General features: G+C 37.9%; 3 protein-coding genes across 4 annotated transcripts; 1 reads left to right on the forward strand and 2 right to left on the reverse strand.

The window, feature by feature from the left end:
- Positions 1 to 1,687: 1,687 nt before the first annotated feature.
- LOC105560524 (amyloid protein-binding protein 2-like) lies at positions 1,688 to 4,036 on the reverse strand. Its single transcript, XM_012009700.1, has 2 exons — positions 2,368 to 4,036; positions 1,688 to 2,273 (listed from the first exon to the last, which is right to left on the reverse strand). Exons 1-2 carry the CDS (start codon positions 3,866 to 3,868, stop codon positions 2,047 to 2,049), a joined length of 1,728 nt encoding a protein of 575 aa, XP_011865090.1. The 5' UTR covers positions 3,869 to 4,036; the 3' UTR covers positions 1,688 to 2,046.
- A 5,491-nt stretch (positions 4,037 to 9,527) lies between these two features.
- LOC105560525 lies at positions 9,528 to 16,634 on the reverse strand. Of its 2 annotated transcripts, none has more exons than XM_012009701.1 (16): positions 16,477 to 16,634; positions 15,502 to 15,664; positions 15,115 to 15,331; positions 14,684 to 14,923; positions 14,192 to 14,367; positions 13,750 to 14,083; positions 13,308 to 13,596; positions 12,852 to 12,991; positions 12,327 to 12,616; positions 11,845 to 11,973; positions 11,354 to 11,595; positions 11,104 to 11,228; positions 10,666 to 10,834; positions 10,475 to 10,544; positions 10,178 to 10,399; positions 9,528 to 9,898 (listed from the first exon to the last, which is right to left on the reverse strand). In XM_012009701.1, the coding sequence occupies exons 2-16, from the start codon at positions 15,661 to 15,663 to the stop codon at positions 9,755 to 9,757; spliced, it is 2,949 nt and encodes a 982-aa protein (XP_011865091.1). In that variant the 5' UTR covers position 15,664; positions 16,477 to 16,634; the 3' UTR covers positions 9,528 to 9,754. The 2 variants fall into 2 exon arrangements, with proteins under 2 accessions (XP_011865091.1, XP_011865092.1); XM_012009702.1 differs by lacking the exon at positions 16,477 to 16,634 and adding an exon at positions 15,980 to 16,210.
- A 95-nt stretch (positions 16,635 to 16,729) lies between these two features.
- Positions 16,730 to 19,556, forward strand: LOC105560526 (XK-related protein 6). Its single transcript, XM_012009703.1, has 4 exons — positions 16,730 to 17,204; positions 17,360 to 17,684; positions 17,934 to 18,089; positions 18,187 to 19,556. The coding sequence occupies exons 1-4, from the start codon at positions 16,893 to 16,895 to the stop codon at positions 18,672 to 18,674; spliced, it is 1,281 nt and encodes a 426-aa protein (XP_011865093.1). The 5' UTR covers positions 16,730 to 16,892; the 3' UTR covers positions 18,675 to 19,556.
- The last annotated feature ends 387 nt before the right edge of the window (positions 19,557 to 19,943 follow it).

Below are 19,943 nucleotides of genomic sequence, written 5' to 3' on the forward strand. Positions count from 1 at the left end.
ACCGTTTCTTGCATAGACATAGTATATCTAGACTGCTGGTTGGCGGAGTGGGGGTAGAGCTCACGTAGAAAAGGATGCACTCTGTTTCGTGTCTGTGCGTTCTCTCTCGCACACGCGAAAAGAGGGGATAAGGGAAGCAGTTACTAACCTGTGCGAGAGAGAACGCACAGACACGAAACAGAGTGCATCCTTTTCTACGTGAGCTCTACCCCCACTCCTGAAATTTGAGAGAACCAGCAGTCTAGATATACTATGTCTATGGTTTCTTGCATGTATTCCTCAACAGCAGCGGCGCACAGTGACGATAGCGCGAACGAGGGGACGAAAACTACACAAAACTTTTCAAAAATTGGAGCACTATTGCAACAATATACTCCTGAGACCAAATCAAGTGAAAAAGTCATGCACTACTTTTCCCTCCGACAAACAGTTATCGGGATATCATAAGCTAAACCTCATGAACGAAAAAGTTCACGATTGAAAAAGTTATAAATTTTCTCTTGAATATTTCAAAAAGTATCAGGCAAATAAAAAAATGTTTTAGACAAAAGTTGTTCGTATTAATTAGCGGAATAAGATAGTATAATAAACAATAGGGGGTTTCATGTAAAATATTGAAGGTGACCTTTACGTGACCCTCAAGTAACTCGTCCAGGTCAAACTAATGGCACCATCTTATGTCCCCCTTCGGACCAAGCAACTTTTGTCCGAAACGTTTTTTTCTGCGGTCAAAAATAAAAAAGTTATTTGGGGTGGGACATTAAATTGGGACACCCTGTATATCTAAAATCAATTTTGTTTCGTGAATGTTATAGTCTCAATACTTTTCGGAAACGCTCGAAAAGGTTTCGGGATGGTCATCGAGTGAAATCTTCCTTAGACATAAAGATTTTGGAACGTAAATTTGTTATCTGGTTATTTGTATGATTCAAAATTTTGTGATAGATAAGTTTTTACAAAATTTTATAATACCTTTGTAATATTTATATTTATTTTTGAAAAAACCGCCAAGAGTGCAAAAAATATATATAGTACAAAAAGATGAAAAAGATATGATTATACGCAAAATGGAAAAGATATATTTATACGCAAGAATGAATTTTCAATATATGGAGCTAAAACGTAAGGATAAGCGTTATAGAGTCTATTATAATTCAACACAAGCACAGCAACTTAAACTAAAAGAAATAAGAATCACAATATTTATATTGCAGTATCGTGACAATTAAAAATATTTTATTAATTAAGTCTACATTTTCAAAGCCGCTTAAGTTTAAAATGATATCGCACTGACAATTATTTAATTTACTTCTGTGGTACCACACACGTGTTATAAAATGTCGACATAAGACAGAAAAAAACATGACCGAGCAGGGGTAAATGTTTCTTCAGGATATCTGTTTCAGCTATTTCAGCGTGATTGTACGCAACGTCATATCTTTTAGCTAGAGTTATGATTTTCGCATGTATAGAGAGCCTAAACTTTCACGTGTCGAGGCAACATAAACTCCTGTCAAAATTCCCAGAGAACATGTATGTCTAAAAGACATCTTTACGACGTCTTTTAAACACAAGACATCTAAAGGCTAATCTAGAACGTGTCCTTGCGTCTAGAAACATTCTATTTCCTAGCCAATAAATACGTTTACAAAACTTGGGCAAGTTGATAAATTGTGCATTATACATTGTACAATCGTAAATTGTCGACAAGTTTGTTAAGCGTTTTGATTTGTTTACATAAAATAGAATGTTTCTGGATGCAGAAAGCACATAATTGTAGATTAGGTTTAATAGACTTAAAGATGTCTTTGAGACATGCGTGTTTTTCGGGTTGTTCTTCTAATATAACGCGGTCTTGTACATAATTGCATTATTACTGATACTATTGAATCTTGGTAAGAAAAATCTGTAATCGGTGATTCACAAATCTCTAAGGCAAATTATAAGTTTCCTTCTTTTCCTGCTTTGACCCAAAAATGCCTTGTAATCAGCAAGTTGCATTGTAACCAATGACATAAAATTTAAATTAGACACATTTACTATATCTCAGGCAATATACCGTTTTATTACGTCTGCGATTGGTTGTGAAGGCCTTTGTACATCGATCGGTGGTTCCTCGGCTAGAACACGTTGGTCTTTAAGCTCCTGCCAATGATTCATTTTCTTTGTGTACTGGAATAACTTTTCCTGAGCACCTGTCGTGCGGTACACAAACAAAAGCACGTCATACACGGATTTTAAACTGCTATGACTTTTTCCGAGCAACGCCGAGCCTGTCGAAATAAAATTTTGCAAAATATATTAGCGCTTCGTCTCATAATGGACGCAATTCAAACTCGTGTACTTACATATATTATATATACTTACGCCTTTCGAGACAACAAAGAAGAAGCGATTCACAGCGTTCGTATCGCTTGTGCAAAAAGTGTAGCCAAGCTTCATACTCGATACTAACAGTTAATTCATAATCCTCTTGTTCTAACTGCGTTTTAATAGCCATAGATTTTTTAATCATCGCCATCGCTTCGTTCAACCGGTTCATAGTCTGGTATAAACGGCTCAACTCTGTGTATTGTATCGCAACTAGATGGCTACTTTCGTTAAATGCACTCTTCGATATTTCCAAAGCAGACAAGTAAAGAACCTCGCACTCCAGTAAGATATTACGGTCGAACGGTCCGATCAATACAGTGGTGAGCTCAAGAGTAAGCGCTTTTACTCTCTTAGCATTCGCGAGCAAGAAATGATTCGGGGGTAAATGTCTCTCCATGATAGCTACAGCTATTTCAGCGTGATGTTTTGCAATGTAAGATGTGTCAGGGTTAATTCCCGATTCAATGAGACAGTAAGCTAAGTGTTTATGTGCCAAGGCAACATAAAGATTATTCTCCCCGAAAATCTTCCTTCTAATATCTAACGCAGTCCTGTATATAGTTATAATATGGTTCTTGCTGTCAGTTCTCATTAGAAAACACCCATAATCGATGAGAACGTTGCTGTACTTTGGATGATCTGTACCGAATGTTTCCCTCGCGAGGTATACGGCCTCCTTGATGAGTAAACCGGCTTTCTGGGACACAAGCGAGTGTTGCTGAGCCGACATCATGCGTGACTTTGCTGCCTGTCTTAGAATGTCGACGATGGTCTCCTTGGAAAGTGTTGGATTTAATTTTTTCAACGCTGCTTTGCTCCATCCGTATGCTTTGTCATATTCATTGTGTAAATATTCTAGTACACTAAACTCAGTAAAAAGAGCAGCGCAATATTTCACCATGCTCTCTGATTTTAGAATTTGCTTGGCAAGTATGATAGTCTCTTTAGCTCCATTGAAGTCACAGTACGCCGTTTGTGCGCGTAACAGCTCGTGCAAACAATTCAACGTTTTGTCCTCAGGAGTCTGATTGTTATCTATGCATAATTGTTTGCAGACCAACAGCACGTCCTTGCTTTGCGCATACCAGCCGGCGTCCCTGAGAAACTTGCCAAGATCCAAACCTAGGTTTATTAACTCGTCATGTGGCAAGAGCTTCGCTCCTACTTGAAAGGAGTAATTGTTGAGTAGATTCTTTGCTATCTTCATCTCACGATTCATCGGTGCCTGGACCATGCTTAGAAGATGTAGTCGACGCTTGTCGACCGCGAGTATCTTGGAGAAAGTGTTCAGATCGCTTAATTCCTTTTCTAATTCATCTAGTTCCTCGAATTTGTACAACTGATAGTAGCGGTCGAACTGTACTTCGGCGTCTGTTTTGCAGAGGCTCGGGTTTCTGGCGTGGATGCTGGTGGATTCAAGATTGTTGAACTCCGTGAACGCGCACAACTCGAACAAACTTTTCAAGGATATCAATACCTCGCGTTCTTCATCCATTTTCGCGACTTTTTGTGATAATGTAGAAAAGACTGTTAAAAGTAACGTTCGTTCGCACCGGTGGTCTGGTTTATACCTTCTACCTCGTCTTCTTCTTTCCGTTATATAGTATTTGTTTTCGTTAGCTTAGGTCGTGTTTACACCGATTGTCCGACACGCACGTATCAAGGTTCCCAGAGAACATACTTAATAAAATACGTCTTAAAGATGTATTTTAGGCATGCATGTTCTCTGGGTTGCGTAACAAAACATTTTCTCTGCTGAGAAATTTTATTCGAGAAATAGATCGGAGCAAATCGGAAACTCTCGAAAAGGTTTCGGGATGATCGAGTGAAATTTTCCTTAGAGACAAAGATTTTGGAATGTAAAGATGTTATCTGGTTATTTGTATGATTCAAAATTTTGTGATAGACAAGTTTTTACAAAATTTTATAATACCTTTATAATATTTATACTTATTTTTGAAGGCGTTGCAAAAAACGCAGAGTGCAAAAAAATATATATATAGGACTCGAGGCCCGGTTTCACCAACGTTGCTTAACTTTAAACTTAGTTTAATTCGTTCTTTGTCTTTTTCCAATTGTTACTTTAGAAAGAGACAAAGAACGAAGTAAGCTAAGCTTAAAGTTAAACAACATTGGTGAAATCGGGCCTAAATCTATTGTAGACTGGGACTGAAGCCAACGATACGCGATACTATTTTTCCTACTGAATTGCTTACGAGAACCAATAAGGATGCTGAGTTTTAGATCAGGTGATTTGAGGCTAAATCTTGATTGGCTCTGTCAGGGATTAGCAAGAGTCGATCGATGTCCGATTAATTCTTAAAAGCTCGATTAGTTCCTCGATCTTTTAAAATCTTGGCTTATATTAGATTAATCACTGTAGACAGGTCTTTTTACTCAACTCTCATTAGGTTTTGTAATTAGATAATCAGCACAGACTAATGCAAATGACTGCATTTGATCGTTGAACAAAACAATGCACAAACTGATTTTTAGTTGCTAAGCAAATGTGCTCTTTAAACACCAAAAAGTCTAAAGAAAAACATAACTTATCGCAATTTTGTAGCACTAAATGTCTTTAGAACTAAACTATGAGACAGCTAATGTGCAACAGTCATCTTGTGACTTTGGTATTTTTATTGGTATTAATTATAAAGGTATTTAATGCTGTAATTCGTGTGTAACGAAAATACGCGAAACAAAATATTCAACAAAGTATTGTCTTTACGACGTCTTTTAGACATGCGTACTATCTGGGTTGCTACAGATCTCGCAAGGGAAATAATACAAAAAATCCGTTACACAAAGCCCCCGCATTGTGAGTAAATAAATATATTTATATATTACACTTTCACACTTACAGTACACAGTCGTTGAAAAATATATGCGAGTACGTATGTGTATATTCACGAGTGTGTATATGGATGTTTTCATAGCAAATTATTTTATAATAAAGTATACGAAAGAGACTATCCTCACTGTGTATTCAGGTATAAAATTCTTTACTACGAACAACCATTTTCTTTTCTGCAAACCGATCGTTATTACATCACGATTAATGTAAAAAATAATTTTTGCTGTCGTTGATATTAAAAGAATGCCCTTTCTACTCGTACACGATTAAAATAGATTTAGAATGAAGTTTTTGGTGCCGACGAAACTATTTTAACGCTTTGCCGACTGTAATTTCATAAAAGAATATATTTCGTTTCAGGAGAAAATAATCTCGACCTATCTGAAGATAAAATAGAAAAATAATCGTTCGACCTTTTTCTATAATGTTTCAATGCCATGTGTCGATCAACGCAACGTGGATAGACATAAATATTAATATTTATTGCTTTCAAGGGGAGATTCGTTCGATCGCGACGAATGGGAAAATCGAGATTATTTTCTCTCACAAGAGAGTACAAGACTTTACTTATAAATTTCTGCCGTAATCTTTCGCAATATCGCGATACATCACTGTCGTAATTATGATTAAATTGTATCGTACGCTTTGGGAGACGCAATTTATCATACAATTATTGTACGTAATTACACAGTTATTGATATCAAATAGAAAGATACAGAGCAATGCGGAATAAGCGTGTCTCTGTCGTACTGATAAGTGGTAAGTGTGCATCAAGAGTGACTATAACATATCACCATATACTCCGATATGTGATATAACTATATCGTGTCGTATTATTATAATGTTCAAACAAGGAACAAGTTAATTACATCAAGTAGAATCGTACTATCATCGACACGTGCGTATCTCAACTGTACGTACACAGTAGTAGCTGGCGACATGTTTAACATGCAATATAATAAATCAGAAGCACATGTTGCACAAACACAGCATCGCGAGTTGCGCTCGTTACTTCCCGGTCTTATTTTTGTTGGTTTTTATTTTATTCTTTTCTTCTCTCATTTATACGTGAGAGAATCTGATATATTCGACGAGTGTTCTCTTTGTGTCTTTGGCGCGCGAAGATGACTTAAAATATTAACTGCTAAGGGTCATTTTCGCGCAGGAATCAAAATCCTCGGAAAAAATAATGATTAAATTTTATTATGAGATATAATTAATAAATTCGATAGATTGATATCAAAAATTTATTAAATTTATTAATTTTCGATTTTATTAATAATAGTTAAACAATTATTCTTTGCCCCTCATTTTATTAATTGAACTCAAATATTGTTGTATATTCATTTGAGAAACTCGATGAATTATATTTCACCAAATAATATACATATATATTTTAATATTTTACAAATTTATAGAATATTAAAATATCTCAGACAACATAATAAGCGTCAGAATCATTGTCACGCGCCAATGGTACGAGAATCTGTGTCGCGGCAAAATTAACAATCGTTATCACGAATATTCGTCAAGAAATTCCAAATTCTAATTAATCACAAAACCCGATTTGCTCTTTCTCTATTTTTTTTATCAACGTTTCCTATATAACGAGAGTTTATATTTAATAATAAAAAAAGAGAAAGAAATCGACGGCGTGTGACTATATATCGGATGCTCCTCACTGAAGTGACACACTATATAAGAATAATTTTTTATACATATATGTGCGCGCGTGTACGTGTATAGAAAAATAATTTTGCATGTAAGAGACTTCAATTGACTAAGGAAACTTAAGTATTTTCCTTAATAAGAATTATGTAAAATTATCTCTTTTAAACAACAAAATATTAGTCGTCGAAACTATTGAAAAAATATATAAATACAATATATATTTCGCGTACTTATCTTATATTTCTATATTTACTTCTTCACTGAAAAAAATAATTTAAAAATTATAATTTAAGAGAATAATTTTACTTATTAAAAACCATCTTGAATAGTTTTTTTTTAAATAATCGCTCACCTGCGAGTCATGTATTATAATTGTTATATACTGCACAAAAAATCGTTGAGAAAAGCGCATATAGACAGACACACACGCGCGTACAAAAAATCTATAATACAACTCATATAATAAACATTTTATCGCAATTATTATTACATACAATAACGAACAAGAACGAATGGAATTGCACTAAATATTTTTGTCTAGGCTTGCTACAGAAGAATCGCTGCCAATCGATACTTTTGCCATAATCAATTAATTTCGCATGGTTATATTATTTCGAAATCATACGTAATCCTAATGATTTAAATCTTGATAAAAATTAACAATAATAAATCGTAAGGTCAAGTAATAAAAATTTAATTAATAACAAAATAGCATCGACTAAATTGCAAATATGATTTCTTTTCTTTATCGTAGCATTTCTTTTAAAACGATCTTTCCAAAATAATTGCCATAAATATATAACGCTATATAACATGTGTTAATTGCTCTAACGAAAACGCTCTCTCTTCTTGAAAAAACGTAAAACAACTTAAATTTGAAAAAGAATTAATGCGTTGACTTTTTTGTTCTATTTCTAATAATCCATTTCTATTTTAATTTTTGCAAAAAATAAAAAAGTATTATGTAAATTTAATAGTAATTATACAAAATTGCAAAACAGAAGATCAACGTGTTAGATTTCTAGTTTTCAATAACTGTTGTAAAATTTTTTTTAAACAATCTGCAAAAAGTTCTTGAATATAAAACAAGCAAAAGACAAATTTCACAGTTGCACAAAACTTGAGACAAAATTAATACATTAGTTAAGTAATCTTTTTCTTTTAAAAATTAAAATTTAGATAATAATACATTCAATTAAAACCAACATAATCTATCTCTGTTACTTTGACTTGTCGATTATACATTACTAAAAAAAGGAAACGCATTAATTTAATGACATATGTAATCATATACATATTTGTCGCCGTTAAAAATAAAAAAAGATTCAAATTCAATTCAAATCCATAGCTCTCGAGAAAAAAAATCAATTTCCGTTTGAGTATATTTTGTGTATGTGTGTGTGTGTGTAATGTACGTCTGTATGCATGTAAGTCCTCCTGAGGATTTATAAAATGGAATCGACAAGACCCCTCTATATATATAAAAAAAAACTCTTGCTTCCACTAAAACTGGAATTGTTTTCATCGCTCTTTGTTATTTCGTAAAAATAGAAAAAAAAGAGACGATTTCAAATTGCTATTGCAACGATTTCCTAAAAAGGATAACTAGTCCACCTTTCTCTCGAGACGACCCTAAAAAATTGTCAAGCAAACTCAGGTAGAATTAATTTTTATTATGAAATTTATCTAATTCGTAAAACTGATATTAATAATTAACGTAAGGATGTATACGTTCCATGATAGATATTCCATGCTTCAGACACGGAAATTTAATCTAGATTAATTTCATAAGAATGTACTAATATTAATATTTATATAACTTATAAGACACCAAATTTTATTAATTCAATTTTCAGATTAAACACGAGGCTTCTTTTCCGAAAGCAAATTTTTTGAAGAAGACATATTATAAAGGGTATCGTCGTCGAGCCGAAGCAGTGGTTTTGTTCTCCTTTCCCTCTTCGGAATATAGAAATTCTATAAATATAGCGTCCTTCAAAAGGAACGCAATTTCTTTTTTAGCACATGTATCTACAATATATGTATAAGCATATAATGTAATAATGTGTTGCTCTTATTATCATCGCAGAGTGTAACCTTATCGATCAGGTCAAGCGCAATCAGCATTCTTTTCGAATGTATTATTCATTATATGTATATATGATATCGTATCATCAATAGAGAGTATACGAAATCTGCATATAATTAAATATGTTAATATATTCCTCCTCGTGCTCTCACATATATTCCGCAGAGTCATTGTTTATAAAACATTGACCGCGTGTTAAGCTAAAGTTTAACAAATCACGTAAAAATAAATATATATCTCTCTCTCGTAAATTTCACTACTTCATCTATCCGCCTCTTCCTCAAGTCGGACACAGGCATTAGGTCAATTTAAGAGATCAATTAAGAAAATTAGTTAATTTGGAAATTAGCAATTGTTCTCTTAATTCGATTTACGCAAAGGATTAGAATGAATTACGTCAAGTCTGACGTTTTTTCTCAAGCTCAAGTAACTATCTACCCGAATACCATGGCCGAATTGTCGCTTAATTTCAACAATCGAGAACTGATGCACTCAACGCGGTTAACGATTGTTCAAAATTTAAATTGTACACTTTCTACATTTTTTTTTCTTCATTGGATGGTATTCTAATCAATGTGAAAATACTCAAGATTTAGGTCCGCACGCCTGCGTGTACTATGTATATTCCCCGGCCTTCACGGATTGAAGGAGTTCTATACTTACCCTCGATCAATATCAATTAGAGGAGATATAGAATCGGAGGTTGATTTTGACATGTAAAAGAGCTAAAGGGGAAAAAAAGGAAAGGGAAGAAGATGGGCGTCCCATTATTTATTCTTGGAGATAGTGGTGGTGACGGTGTCCTTTTCACCTCCACTGGACCAATGTTTCTCTTGCTCGCGCAGCTCAAATTCCCATCGCAGTTCTAGCTCGCGCATATCATTCGCTAGTCCAGCCTCGTACGTGTCTTCCTGTGCACACATCGGTTAATCAATTAATTGATAAATCGATCAGCCTTGCTTCCAAATCACACAAAATTTTAACCTTTATTATATTGAAATATTTATATAATTATATTTGTTCGTACAAAATATAAAGAGTACAAAAGATAAAAATGTATAAAATTAACAGTATCTAAACTTCTCAATAAAAATATAACTTTTTGGGGGGCTTTTGTCATACGGAAATATAACTTGTAAACTTGTGGAAGTTAATTAAATTACAAAATAAAAAGGCGTAGAATGGCCTACCTCTTCAGTTTTAAAATCCGTACCATACTCTTGATTTGATAGCCAATCGTTAGGAGATTGCTGAATCCAAGGAATTGTGGTAGTACCAGTACCACCACCATATGGATTACTCCAATTTCGTACATCTCTCTCCCTTTCTCTGATACCCGCTTCGATCATTCGCAATTCCTGCGTCAATCGCTCGCCCGCTGTGACGAAGGTGGTAGCTCCTTGGGTAGCCAACTGCACATGCGTATGCAGGATGTGAATCGAAAGCTGTTTGGCTCTTTTCTCAGAACTCAAAACGTGACACGTTACCTTTAAGTCATTGATCTTCTTCTCCAGATGTCTGAGTTGTTGCTTCACCTTCTGCGACTCCAAAATCAAACTAAAATGTGTAATATGAAATATGTATAGTACAAACACATTATTCCTTTATTACTTTTTTTTTAATCATCGATAAAGATAAGAATTTTTAATAAAAAGGAGAAGTATATATTATTACTCACTCCTTTGACATACACTCCGATCTCGAGAATTGTGATAGTGATTCTGGCGCAATAATACTGCGACCGAGAGTGACGTAATTATCGCCGGTGAAACCACTGTCACCGTCACCACTACCAGGGCTCGTTGGCGTCACCGATTGTATCCCATTCACGCCGACCGCTGCGTATGCTGCAACAATATCAATTTATTAACTCTATCAATATACATATACATATTTTATCTAGAAAAAAATTTTAATAAAAGGTACAAATTTGAAGAGAGAGAATCACATACAAAATCCACTTGGATCTTGTACAGAAGATTCTTGTACAGAAGAAATTATTCGCGAATAAGTTATACTTCTAAAATATAATGTAGTGAATCGTATATGTATATGCAATGATTTATTTTTATTGGCGTATACTTATCGATAGAAATAATATCTAGCACACACTCACGTTGATTTCCGTAATACCAGGAGGTTACAGAGTTCGGTGTTCTGAATGCAGTAGACAGCGCGGGGATAGGAGTAGGTTCAATACTCTCGTTGTAAAGATGTTGCAGGGCTCCGTTGTAGGGAGTTCTAGTACGATTTCATTATTATTACATTATAGAATAAAATTATAATTATAAAAAGTTAGTAAGACTATAGATATACATGCTATTATTGGATCAATAGAATATCTACATTATATTATTTTTTATCACCTTATCAGCGTTTTAGATAGCCTCGAGATAGGTCCCTGCTTGCTAACGGGCGGCAACGAGGTCGCGGGAGATATGTCTAATGGGGACATAAAGGGGCCGTCGTCGTCGAGAAGATGCGAAGCCGATGGGGGTGGCGGTGATGGATCCGTACCGGATGAACAGCGAAAGCTATTTGCAGCAGTCCATATCGAGTAATTGTTGGGTGTAGTCAATAAATCACCCTCCTGTTGAAGATCGTAATTCTAAGGAAAAATATATAAAATGTGTGTGTAGAATGCACGAAATAAATAATATAATAAACGGTAAAATATGACAAAGATTCACAAAACAAAATGAGAAAAAAATATATACATATATAATTTTATTTACATCATTTTGTTTTATATATACCAAACCTTCGTATAAAAATGATTACATATAATATACAATTTTAATTTATGCAAAGCATCTCAATGTAAAAAAATTATATAATAATAGAATATAACTTTTACCGTTTTCATTTGTGGCGATATTAGTTGTTGCTGCTGCTGCTGCTTGCCGACGATCAATTCCAGCTGATTCAGGATCTCCATCCTGCGTTGCAACAACATCGCCAACATAGTTTTTGCTACCGCCGTGCGCTGTTGCAAAGTTATTGTTGTTATTATTAAGATTATATTAAAACTATCATTACAATCAATTGCCAGGTACATTAAAATTATATAATAGTCATAATTATCAATTGAAATTAATATAGCCTATTGGTGATAAACTCGGTCCTCGATTTCTCTGGTTCCAACTTAGAAATTTATCATTGCGCCTTGTAACCCTAATTTTCGAATCCACGAAACGAGTGAGAATGTTTCTTAATTGCTCTAATAAATCTGTATTTATTGTATGAATTAATTTATCTTATCAAATTTTAAACCTTGGCATTAGTATGGATTATAAAAAAAACCAGCAACTTTCTAACTTTTTTGTCATTTGTCATTACTTGATTTGCCGGTACGATCTGTGGGGTATCCCACATTCCGAGGTTTGTTGCAGTCGTCAACGAAGGTCCGTAATCAACAGTGGGAATGGGTCCCGATGGCATTATGTAATGTCCGGAACAATGCACACCAGGCCCTCCACTGTCCATCATAGTACCTCCCTTTACAGAGCACAGATTGAGGTGTGGTAAGTTCTGCTGGGGTGTGAGCGGCAGCATGTAGGTCGATGTCAATGAGTCAATCAAGTTGTTTTCCAAGTTGGCCGGGACGGGTGTTGAATGTTGCACCACCGCTGTGGCAATTAAGATAACACGATTAAATGAAGGAGACGATTGTTCTATTTAGGTACATTTGAGTAGAGTGCTTCACTTGGATATTTACAATTTCTTCTTTTATTATTAAAAATATAAACGAATTCTCAGGTCAACGTTATTGAAAGAAGACTTTATAGCCAGCAATATATAGATTATTCTTTTAATATATGATATTATTCTATCATTTATCATATAAATAGTCACTATACTCACTATCTCTGTCATGTGCTTTGGCGGAATAAGTCGTTAAATCGCCGTTTTGCTTGTTGAAAATCTTGTTATTCTTCTCACCCTTCGATTCCGTCTGATTTGAATTTGCTCTGACACTTAATTTACGATTTTTCGATCTGTACCTATGCAAAAAATAATGCAAAAAATGAATCAACAAAACTTTTATTTGAAAAAACAAAATGTTATATGTATAATCTGCAAACTATTGTAGCAACGAAATAATTGAATAGTTTGATAATTTTGAAAAAATCAATCACTTAAAATCATTATCGATATTTCCCAAATATAACAATACAACTGACTATAAAAATTGCTACCTTTTTATAATATATTGTTCTGATGTCAATTCTTGATTTCTTTTAACATTCGGTATCCCTAATAATTTCTTGTAACAAACGGATAACTATATGAAATAAAATAACTGTAAAATAAACTCACTTGTCGAGCTCGCTGTCGCTGTGAGCAAAGGTACAATTGTTGGATCGTGGGCAAGTGCCACGCAGAGCTAGGTCCCTGCACATGCTGACTTTGTATTTACCGGTCGCCGAACCCGGACACGAGCCGCCGCCGGGTCCGCCACTACCGCTATCCTGCGTCGCCGATTTCCGATTGCTGCCGCACGTGCCACCGCTTCCATGTTGTCGGACAAAGTCCACCAACGTAGCCACCACTATTCTTACGGCTTCCAGAGCCGCCCGACACTCGGCTAAGCTCGGCGGTTCTGACTCTGAAATAAATAAACATTGTAAAAGCGTGAAGTAAAATATAATTATTGACAAAAATACATTCAAGATTCTAAAGACTCAGAGAGCTCCAATAAGTTTTAAGAATTAAAACAACTTTTACATACACGTTTATACAGAACAGCACACTTATATACCTGGACTGGGATCAATGGCAGCTAACAGCTCCAATTGAGGCCTGAGACCGCTCAGTTGTCCAGGATCGGGGGTACGTTGCAACGCTATCACAAGCTCCTGGACACTCTGAGCGAACGACTGCGGTGTCTGCAATTTATCAATGATACTCTGCATATGAGACTTGCGAGTGGAATCGCCATAAAGCAGCGATGACCATTGATCAGGCGCGATGCGCAAGCCCGCCTCCGTGGCTATCTGCACAATCTGTGCGTCATGCTCCCGTCTTAGAGCCTCGTAAGTACGAAACTCCTCCTTCAATTGCATCAGCGACGAGTCACCCTCACGCTTCGACACCTGATGTAACGCAACAAGAAACGATAGTAATAATTGTACAACAAAAAAGGTTCCTTTACAGTACTCGAAACCGTTTGAATACTTTTATAAAAACCACTGTGTATTTACCTTGAAACAGCTCGCCCGGTATAAAAGTTGCACCACGTGTCCAATGCTCGTCTTACTAGCTTGAGGAAATTGTTGTTCCAGACGCTGCACTACGAACATCACCAACACTTTACGCGACAGAGCGGAGCCATCCTCCAAAGCCAATAGCACAAGCTTGAGAACTTCCTCTTGCATCCCTAAAAACAGTAACAAAAAGATTACAAAACAATTATAGAAATAAACGTTCCAAGAGAAGTCTCATAAATTACCGATCCCTTTGGGACCATATTGACTTTCTATATGCAAAACATATGTGTATATATAAAAAATGTGTACACATGTAGAACAATCGCATTTAAAACGAATGCAATTCACAGATGCATCATCGCAGCTGTGAGGGAAACAATTCTGTACTACGAAATTCTTTTCCTCCTCCCATTGCTCTGTTTATCGTCCACTGCATGGCCTATTCAAATTGTAGGATTCACTTTGCGATGATAAGTAAAACCTTACCTGGTCCAAGGAATTGACAGCCACGGGCGCGCACGGCCGCCCAAAGATTGGCGCTGAGTTGCTGAGGGTTCTGATGCTGCAGTATGAGCTCAGTGACGGTGCGCTCGCCGAGACTACGAGCGGCACGCAGCGCGCGTGCCCTGCCTTCTGGTTCTACTAGTTGACAGCCCAGCAGTGTCACCAGTTTGCGTTGCATGGGCCGCGATACCAGTCCTCCGCCTCCGCCTCCGCTGCCGATACCTACAAGTCAGATATCGTATTTATGAAATTTCATTGGTACATAGTAAAGAGTGCAACAACCTTGGTAAACTACTGCAATATTACATTCGATATAGTACAATGCCGTCGTTACTTAGTTGTTTGCACGTTTATTTCTTACGTGACGGACTTTAGTCCAATCTTTGCCATCTTTCGACGCTCTAATCGAATACCTGCGGTATTAGTAATTTGACATGGTTTGAGATAAAGGGCGAGCTCCTCGATGCAACTCTTGGCCCTCAGATAGTTGGCATGTTGCTCGACCGGCAGGAGCTTCTGGTAATTCTGTTGTTGATTGGACGCAGCCGCTGACAAGGAGACTGGATTGCTCACCAGTTGCAGCAGCGCCTCATTCACGGGTAGTTTCTCGATGTCGGTGTTGATGACGCTCTGCGAGAAAGAGGGAGAAAGTAAATGAGCTATAGAATTACGCAAGCAGCGCGCTTGCATGCGCTTTGCACACCCGTACAGAAATACACACGCACGTTTCTTTTCGCACGCATATTATTAGCGATACGTATTTGCGCGATATATTATCGCATTCAGATACCTATTGTTACCTGATCAAAGGGGCACTGCTTGCGGTGTAGATTGGCCAGGCAAGCGCGACATATGGTGTGGCCGCAGCCGAGCGATATGGGACCCCGCACAGCCACGTCAAAGTCATGGCAGCAAATTGGGCATGACAGAAACTCAGTCCACTGCGGTGCCTGTATCGGCATTCTACGGTAGTAAACAAAAAAATTAATTACGTGAGAGAGAGAGACCTGCGGTCAATTGATTTCTGATCGATCGAGTATCCCAGCGGTTTAAAAAAGACCCCGCGACTTCCCCCGCAACGTGTCACGCTGCAAACGGCACTTCAAGCCAGGCTGTCTCGTTTCGTCAATTAACGGTTCACATCTTGATAGAACAAACGGAAATTGTGCGAGGTCTGCTCGCGAGGTATAAATTTTTAATTAGCCCTCAAAGTTTTCGCAACCAACAATCAATTAGCAAGTAAAAAGCCACGGGGATGTTTTGCAATGCGCGTGTTACTTCTGGACATAGCTGTTTTCCCCTCGTGGGATACGCTTCGCTCCTTTCAGCAACCGTGACGTTTATCGGACGCGGACGGGAACGCGCGGGACCGCAGACGACGCGGAACTACGTAGAGGTGCGAGACGCGCGCACAGGACGCTCCGAAGGCACACGATAATCAGGCACGGGGGACGCGCCAGAGGAGATCGCGGATCTCGCGGAGATCCTGTTTCGCGTGACCACGTTGTTTCACCGAGATCCACGGGTACGTGGGATCGATGCGACGCGAGGCGCGACGGGATCGTCGCATCGATCATCGATCTAGTCGTCGCGACATCGCGCGCGAGACGGGGGGGGGGGGAGGGGAATTCCAGACGAGGAAACCGCCCGCCCACCCGCGTCGCTGGATCGTGTCGGCCCGAAATTGCAGGATCCGGGACACGCGACGGGGGTCAATCGCGGGGGCAGCAGAGAGAGAGAGGAAGAAAAAGAGAGAGAATCACCGCGCCACCCACCTCGTTATAACCCTCGCAAAACATCACATCGATCACACTTTTTGCGCATCACGCCTCTCGCGCAGTTTTGCGCGATTCGCACGACGACAACCTCCGCTGTGCTATAGGCGACTATACATGTACATAGATTACGCGTGCACGACCGCGACGACGACGACGACGACGTCGACGTCACTCAAGTCTCCCACCTCCCACCCGTCGATCGCGAGCGATCGGTCGATTCTCGAGCGCGCGATCGCTCGAGAGTCGACCCTCCCGAGCGCGCGTCGATTGTGCGTGTGGCGGACGAACGCGGAGCGTCTCGCGCGGCGCGAAGGACGCGGACGGCGTGCGTCTTTTGTTCCCGGGTGACAGACCGACCGCGGTAGATAGACATCGCGGGACGACGCGACGCGTGGGTCGGCAGCGAGGCAGCAATGGAGGAGAGAGGCCGCAAACGGCGCTCGTGCCATCTCGCCAGCGTATTCCCGAGCATCCACCTCGACGCCGACGTCGTCGACGTCGCGGACCTGCCGACGGACGGCCCGTGCATCTCCAGGCTGGACATCTTCTTCCTGGTCTGCTCCATCGTCATGCACGTGGTGGACATGTGCTTCGATTATAACATCGCCGTCCGGTACTACCTGAGCGGGAAGGTGACGTACTTCGCTTGGACAATGTGCCTCATCCTCCTTCCCTCCCTGATCAACGTCGTCATCAGCAGGAGAATGCAGCATCAGGATAAAGAGGTGAGGTGGCGACCGTGATGTCTCTACAATCTGTTGGATTTTGGGTAAACAAGTTCGGGCTGTGTGTCGGTCCTTGCGCCCAGAAAGAAGAGGGATCACACAGTCCTGACAACTCGCTGTAGAATACGGGCCTAACATATGTTGCCTCGGCACAGGTGAGCTCTGGCACGGACACGTTGGGTGACTACAAAACGACGCGTTTGTTGATCAAGAACGGACTGTTCTCCACGGTCGCCGTTGTCCTGCAACTGGCGCCGGTTATACACTACTGGGAGACCCTGAAGTGCGCGCTGAAAGCGCGCAAGTGCGAGAGAACCGCGGACCGCGTCGGCGAGAGGAGGTATTACCTGAGGATGCTAAAGGAGGATCAGGATGTCGCCCTGCTGCGGGTATTTGAGTGCTTCCTGGAGGCTGCGCCGCAGCAAATCCTGCAGCTGACTCTGATGCTAAAGCACTACCACAATGAGATTAATTTTGAATGTACCTATATTATTCGGAATGTACTTCACCTCTGATCTTACATCTTGCAAGGCGAGACTTAGTCTTGTTGCACAATTGACGATGTTTGATACGTAGAGAAATTTCAGTTATCTTCTAGTCTGTTACTTAGATTCTAGTCTTTTCTGCAACTACACAGAATCTTGTCTCATAGAATATTAGACTATCTGTTATTGTGATCGGCGCCGTTGAACAATTCTTCAATAATGGTTTTTATAATGTTTTTTTCAGTTGTACATCAAGTAGCTAGTATTGTCAGTTCGCTTATAAGTATGGGTTGGGCAATGGCCAGTTACCATCGTAGCATTCGATTAGCTCAACAAAATAAGTCGAACATTGGTGTCGCGGGAACTGTGTTGCAATTCCTGTGGCACTTTTGCATCACAGGTACATATTAGACGATCAACACGAGATAGTACTCTAATCGACAATAAGACAGGTATTTTGAAAAAAAATTCATTATCACCGATTATCATGATTACAGTGGCAAGAATCTTATCTCTCGGCGTTGTTGCGAGCATCTGGCCTCTATATACCGCAATCTGTTGCCTAGTGCATTGGCTAATCATGACAATATGGATTTTGATCGAGTCCCATGGAATATTAGAGTTCTGCCGGGCTTACAGTCGCCCGCCGCACATGCTGCCAACGTTTAAGGAACGCATTTATTCGATATTATTTGCCGCAGTTATTGGCATAGTTCATATTTTTATATATCTAAATCCTGTAGATAGCAACACATTTTGGAAACACGTGTGTTTCTACCTGCTCTGCTTGGCGGAAAATACCGCCTCAAATCTATTGTGGCGATATACCAGTCCGCCTCGAGTTACGGAGGCCTGGTACTTTAACGTATTCTTTATCATTTGTATTGTCTCCTTTTTCCTAGGAATTACGGCAATGATACTTTATTATACCGCATTCCACCCCTCAAAGAAGCAACGTGCTTCAAGTACACTTCGAACCATTTGATTGTGGACATTTATTTCTTATTTAAAGAAGATTAAATACTCAATATACAATCTACATTCTAGTTTATAAGGTATTTTCTAATACATTATCTTAAGAGAAATCGAAGAAAATCTCAATATTAAAATTTTGTATTTTATATATTGAGTATGTATTCAAAGATACATACATAGCTCAAGTTTTCTAAGGACTTTACAGCATAAAACTTTGCAAAATGAAATGATTTATATATTACACTTACAAGTATGTTCCATATCTCTATAAAGTTTTTTCTTATTAGTTCCATTTCTAATATAAGTAAAGCCATATTTTAATTACATCTGTAACGTATTTTCAAAATATCTCATAGACTGCGCAGAATTGTAGGTACATGACTGTGTTGCAGTCGATAGAAGCCAGTTAGATATTACTTTTTATAATGAAACTTTGATAAGAACCTTTTGTTTTTATTTAAACTAAGAAATATCTCAGGGATATATATATAATATATATGTATATATATATTCCTTTCTGTACCCCGTAGAAGGACAGAATAAAGTTTCTATTCTATATTCACATTTATATTCGTATGTATGAATATAAAGTGCTATATGCAAACTTTTAATGTACATAGCTGTAAGTCATGTGATAATATAAAAGACTGTATGCATGTTTTCATGACAAAAGAACAAATTTTCTATATATTTAAGATAAATGAAAAGCAAATATTTTTCTAATTACTTCAATGTACCCATAAAGATATGTTTTCATTTGCAAACACGGCGATTATATTAACAAGGATCTCGTTACATTAACTTTGAAATAACAAAACAGCGGTCTGTCTCTTATGTTTATATTAAAAAATATCGCAATTTATATCTTCCCTCAATAAATTTTTGTTATCCTGATAACTTGATATTGCTTTGTACATTGAACAAAATTTGGTACACATTTTTTAATATATTGAAACAAGTACAATAAAGTACCTTGTGACCTGATACATTATTTACCAATTTTTATCACAAATATGTGATAAAAAATTGAACGAAAAATATATACATATATTTCTTATCGATCATTGTTGCAAATGAGTTACCCAGAGAACATGCATGTCCTAAAGATGTCTTTTAGACGTGCGTGTTTTCTGGGTTAATTGTCAATTTACTTGCGTTTTCTCTTTTCTTTCTTTCGCAATTTGTTGATCTTTTCGTACTTTCTATTCCTTTGTCTTTTTAAATGATTACATTTCTATATTGAGTTTAAAATATATTTTCACATAAAGCACACTAGTAA

Source organism: Vollenhovia emeryi, unplaced genomic scaffold (assembly GCF_000949405.1).
Source record: "Vollenhovia emeryi isolate VEMERY1.0 unplaced genomic scaffold, V.emery_V1.0 DF939228.1, whole genome shotgun sequence".
NCBI lineage: Eukaryota > Metazoa > Arthropoda > Insecta > Hymenoptera > Formicidae > Vollenhovia > Vollenhovia emeryi.

Coding starts and splice junctions, on each gene's coding strand:
- LOC105560525 (XM_012009701.1), bottom strand. CDS start 15,663: ATGCCGATACAGGCACCGCAGTGGACTGAGTTTCTGTCATGCCCAATT. Junction 10,400..10,474: donor AGAAGATCAATGACTTAAAG/GTAACGTGTCAC, acceptor ACGCATGTGCAG/TTGGCTACCCAAGGAGCTAC. Junction 9,899..10,177: donor CGGATTTTAAAACTGAAGAG/GTAGGCCATTCT, acceptor ATGTGTGCACAG/GAAGACACGTACGAGGCTGG.
- LOC105560524 (XM_012009700.1), bottom strand. CDS start 3,868: ATGGATGAAGAACGCGAGGTATTGATATCCTTGAAAAGTTTGTTCGAG. Junction 2,274..2,367: donor TCTTTGTTGTCTCGAAAGGC/GTAAGTATATAT, acceptor TTATTTCGACAG/GCTCGGCGTTGCTCGGAAAA.
- LOC105560526 (XM_012009703.1), top strand. CDS start 16,893: ATGGAGGAGAGAGGCCGCAAACGGCGCTCGTGCCATCTCGCCAGCGTA. Junction 17,685..17,933: donor CAATGAGATTAATTTTGAAT/GTACCTATATTA, acceptor TGTTTTTTTCAG/TTGTACATCAAGTAGCTAGT. Junction 18,090..18,186: donor GTGGCACTTTTGCATCACAG/GTACATATTAGA, acceptor TCATGATTACAG/TGGCAAGAATCTTATCTCTC.